The sequence below is a fragment of the Chiloscyllium plagiosum genome, unplaced genomic scaffold, assembly GCF_004010195.1.
Source record: "Chiloscyllium plagiosum isolate BGI_BamShark_2017 unplaced genomic scaffold, ASM401019v2 scaf_10363, whole genome shotgun sequence".
Classification (NCBI taxonomy): Eukaryota; Metazoa; Chordata; class Chondrichthyes; order Orectolobiformes; family Hemiscylliidae; genus Chiloscyllium; species Chiloscyllium plagiosum.
In genome coordinates, this window is record NW_025214709.1 from 36,608 (window position 1) to 41,688 (window position 5,081).

Below are 5,081 nucleotides of genomic sequence, written 5' to 3' on the forward strand. Positions count from 1 at the left end.
GGTGAGGGTCCCTCTGATAAAGATACCCTGTTGGTGAGTGTCCCTCTGATAAAGATACCCTGTTGGTGAGTGTCCCTCTGATAAAGATACCCTGTTGGTGAGTGTCCCTCTGATAAAGATACCCTGTTGGTGAGTGTCCCTCTGATAAAGATACCCTGTTGGTGAGTGTCCCTCTGATAAAGATACCCTGTTGGTGAGTGTCCCTCTGATAAAGATACCCTGTTGGTGAGTGTCCCTCTGATAAAGATACCCTGTTGGTGAGTGTCCCTCTGATAAAGATACCCTGTTGGTGAGGGTCCCTGTGATAAAGATACCCTGTTGGTGAGTGTCCCTCTGATAAAGATACCCTGTTGGTGAGGGTCCCTGTGATAAAGATACCCTGTTGGTGAGTGTCCCTCTGATAAAGATACCCTGTTGGTGAGGGTCCCTGTGATAAAGATACCCTGTTGGTGAGGGTCCCTCTGATAAAGATACCCTGTTGGTGAGGGTCCCTATTATAAAGATACCCAGTTGGTGAGGGTCCCTCTGATAAAGATACCCTGTTGGTGAGGGTCCCTGTGATAAAGATACCCTGTTGGTGAGTGTCCCTCTGATAACGATAACCTGTTGGTGAGACTTCCTCAGCTAAAATGGTCCTGATGGTGTTACTTCCTCTGATAAAGAGGTTCCCAATAGTGAGACTCATTCTGGTGAAGGGGTCTTAGTGGTGCATATTCCACCTTTAAATGGATCCAAATTGTAAGATTCTCTCTGATAATGGGATCTCTGAGGGTATTACTCCCTCTGAGAATGAGGTTTCTGATGGTGAGACACTCCCTTACAAAGGGATCCTGATTATAAGACCCCTCCCTTTGGAGAGATCCCATTGGGTACACATCTTTGATGAAAGGGCCCTTATGGAGAGAATCGCCCCAATAAAGAATTACTAATGCTAAGATTCCCATTTTGAGTATGTTACAGTCTTTAGCCATTCTCTGATAAAAGTAACTTGTGGTGAGCCTCGCTCTTTGACAAGGGCCCAAATGAACTGGGTGGCACGGTGGCACAGTGGTTAGCACTGCTGCCTCACAGCGCCAGAGACCCGGGTTAAACTCCCGCCTCAGGCGACTGACTGTGTGGAGTTTGCACGTTCTCCCCGTGTCTGCGTGGGTTTCCTCCGGGTGCTCCGGTTTCCTCCCAGAGTCCAAAGATGTGCAGGTCAGGTGAATTGGCCATGCTAAAATTGCCCGTAGTGTTAGGTATAGGGGTAAAATGTAGGGGTATGGGTGGGTTGCGCTTCGGCGGGTCGGTGTGGACTTGTTGGGCCAAAGGGCCTGTTTCCACACTGTAATGTAATGTAATCTAATCTTTGAGAGGGGTCCCAGTAATGATTGAGTAATATTGAGACCATCCTATTTGAAAGGGTCTGGATGATATGACTTTCAATTGCTTGCTCTGCCATTCTCTAACCTGCTATTCTTCTACCTCACCAGATAAAAAATGCAGCAGCCAATGTTTTACGGGAGACCTGGCTGATCTACAAACACACAAAACTGCTCAAAAAGATCGACCACGCGAAAGTGAGGAAGCACCAGAGGAAGTTCCTGCAGGCTATCCATCAGTGAGTTCATAGGAAGGGCTGTGACATCAAGATCCTGCACTCAGAGGACCAGTAAACAGGACCATAGGCAATACCTGGGAGTGAGTCACAGGCTGCAATCTAATTGAGGGGTTCGGAGGTGGGGCTTATATATAGAATAACGGATATCTGGGATTGAGTTACAGACTGGAATCTAATCGAGGGGTCAGGGTGGTTTATATATAGAATAACAGATACCCAGGAGTGAGTTGCAGACCAGAATCTAATCGAGGGATTATGGGGCTTTATGTACACAGAATTAAAAGAAAACCCAGGAGTGAGTTACACTCTGGAATCTAATCAAGGAGTTTGGGAGGGTTTATGTTTAGAATAACAGATACCCAAGTGTGAGTAAGAGACTGGATTCTAATCGAGGGGCTCGGGTTGGTTTATATATAGAATAACAGATACTGGGAGTGAGTTACAGACTAGAATCTATTCGAGGTGTTGGTAGAGTTGGGTTATATATAGAATAGCAGATACCTGGGAGTAAATTGCAGACTGAAATCTAATTGAAGGGTTCAGGTGATTATATATAGAATAATAGTTATCCAGGAGTGAGCTACAGACTGGAATCAAATTGAGGGGTTCAAGCAGTATATATAATAACAGATACCTGGGAATAGGTTACGGGCTTGAATCTGATGAAGGGGTTTATTTATAGAGTAATTGCTACCGGGAGTGAAGTACAGACTGAAATCTAATTGAGTGGTTTGGGTGGTTACAGTTCCTTTTTCTGGTTGCTAGCCAGTTACTGTTGCTAGCGAGCGTGTGTTGGATGAGGACAGGATCTGACTTAGCTGTGATGTTACCTATGTAAAACATTCACTGTCTTGACTCAGCAGGAGTCTGTGTCTTTGGAGAGGCAGAGATATACGTTAGTGTATTGCTGTTCAGGCACTGTGATAAAATGCTTGTTATAATTGGTTGAAAAGTAGGTTGGCCACACAGCACCATTGAGTGGTAGGTGGCATACTGACACCCAGAAAGTTACCTATCTTAGTCACGATGCTGTAGGGGAGGAGCTGCAAGCTGGGCTGACAGTACTGCCACAATCCTGCGCAATATTGTTGAACTTTGAGTAGTGTATTGGTCATGGGGCAAATGCATGGAAGATTCATCAGCAGAGATAAATCATGGGAACAATGATGGCTTGTATTCCATGGAGTATAGAAATTTAGGAGTGATTTTATCGAAGTGTTTAAAATAATTAAGGGAAACTGCATCCTTTTGTGGAAGAATTCAGGAATTCAGTGTTGGAATGTTCAAAGATATTGTTCCTTGTGATGTTCCTTACAAAGCACACTGGAAATTGGGAATTGTCTTTCACAGGAGGCTGTAGATATTGGGGATCAATTGACTGGTGTGACTGAGGTCAGTAGGTCTTTGCTGGGTAAGGGTGTGAAAGTCCATAGAGCCAGTGTATGAAATCATTTTGTAGAGCAGAATGAAAGGGCTGAGTGGCCTCCATCCATTCACTGTTTCTTCTTTTATCACTGTTTGGTATTCTATACCCTGTCCTTTCCAAAGATAATTGTTTGGTAGAGACACAAGGTTTTAGTGAGAGTGGTCGCGTTTTGTATTCAGCCATTGTGAGGATCTGTATTTTTCTGGTTATTCCACAGGCTTCGCAATGTGAAGATGGAGCAGAGGAAACTCAATGACCAGGCCAATACTCTGGTTGACCTCTCAAAGGTAATACCAACGGGAAAAATTCAAACTTCTGAGGAGGGCAGGATGGCTCACTATCCTTCAGCCCCATCTTTAATCACTCTATTATAATTTTCCGTTGCTGTCTCTGTGCCTTGTTGGTAATTAAAGTACTGAGCCATTCAGAGAAGTAAGATGCCAGGTTCCATTCCTGGTATGCGCTGAGACAGCTGACCACAAGTGCCTGTGAGTTTAGCCTAGGGTAAATCCAGTGAATGCCAACCACTCCTTCCCTTCCCTCCACCAAACCGTGCATCGGCTGAGTATGGATTTGAGGATTGATTGCTGATCGTTAATAGCTGTCTGCCCTTACAAGTGAAGAGGGCCCTCGGGGCTGCAGCCAGGCTTGTGGTGTGATTGGGGGTCGTACCTTTTAGACAGATGAATAACAGGCACTGCAGGCATAGAAACACGGTTGAGGCAAAAATCACCAGCAACTTAACGCTGTCAGGCGATTCGGATACAGGCATAATGAGGGGATTATTCTGAACCTGCATTGTGGCATTATACGGGAGTTAAGAACATGCTTTAAATTATTAGAGGATTATATCCATGTGGCAAGAATGTCTCTGCTTGTGCTTGTTTAATCCCACCTGCTGTTCCATTTCATTTCATTTACTAGCCTGTCATTTTCTTTCACCTCTGTTTCCCACCCCTCCCCGATTGTGGCTATGGTAACAAGCAGCTTTTTAATCCAATTGCAGATCTTTATTGAATTCAATTAGAAATCCTTTAACACCAGGAGTGGCAAACTATACACCTCTACTCAAAACGTATGACATGATGTTTTGAGTGAAATACTAACAGGAGGGCTGTTGAGGCACAGTGCTCATGTCCCCACCTCTGAGAGCCAGGCAGCCTGGGTTCAAATCTCACCTGCTTCAGAGGGTGTGTAAGAACATCCCTGAATGAGAAATAGCTTAAATGTTGGCAGAAGTAAAGCTAGTAGCACCAGTAAATCTGGTCTTCCCTTCAGGGTTTAATTCCTGTTAGGTACAGCTGGTGTCTTTTGTGTTCTTATCCTTTTGAGGCGGAGTATTTCAGGGAACTTTACTAACCCAGGCTTGTAGGTCAGTGGGCAGCATTCTTGGCTGTGTGTCCCTATACACCTCCATCCGCCATCACGAAGGCCTCAAAGCCCTCCGCTTCTTCCTTTCCCGCCGAACCAACCAGTACCCTTCCACCGACACCCTCCTTCGACTGACTGAACTGGTCCTCACTCTGAACAACTTCTCTTTCCAATCCTCCCACTTCCTCCAAACCAAAGAAGTAGTCATAGGCACCCGCATGGGCCCCAGCTATGCCTGCCTCTTTGTAGGATATGTGGAACAGTCCATCTTCCGCAGCTACACTGGCACCACCCCCCACCTTTTCCTCCGCTACATCGATGACTGTATCGGCGCCGCCTCGTGCTCCCACGAGGAGGTTGAACAGTTCATCCACTTCACCAACACCTTCCACCCCGACCTCAAATTCACCTAGACAGTCTCAGATTCCTCCCTCCCCTCCCTCGACCTTTCTATTTCTATCTCAGGTGACCGAATCAACACGGACATCTACTACAAACCGACCGACTCCCACAGCTAACTGGACTACACCTCCTCCCATCCTGCCCCCTGTAAAAACGCCATCCCATATTCCCAATTCCTTCGTCTCCGCCGCATCTGCTCCCAGGAGGACCAGTTCAAAATACGTACAACACAGATGGCCTCCTTCTCCAAGGACCGCAATTTCCCCCCCAACGTGGTCGACG

At 46.1% G+C, this 5,081-nt stretch overlaps 1 protein-coding gene across 2 annotated transcripts in view; it reads left to right on the top strand.

Moving 5' to 3' along the window:
• Positions 1–3,490, top strand: part of LOC122547983 (small conductance calcium-activated potassium channel protein 2-like) — a 35,114-nt gene extending 31,624 nt beyond the window's left edge. For both annotated transcript variants that reach the window (XM_043686535.1, XM_043686536.1), the window contains 2 exons: positions 1,473–1,600; positions 3,244–3,490. In XM_043686535.1, the coding sequence (XP_043542470.1) occupies positions 1,473–1,600; positions 3,244–3,400 (285 nt within the window). In that variant the 3' untranslated portion in view covers positions 3,401–3,490. The remainder of the gene's footprint in view (positions 1–1,472; positions 1,601–3,243) is intronic.
• Positions 3,491–5,081: the final 1,591 nt, after the last annotated feature.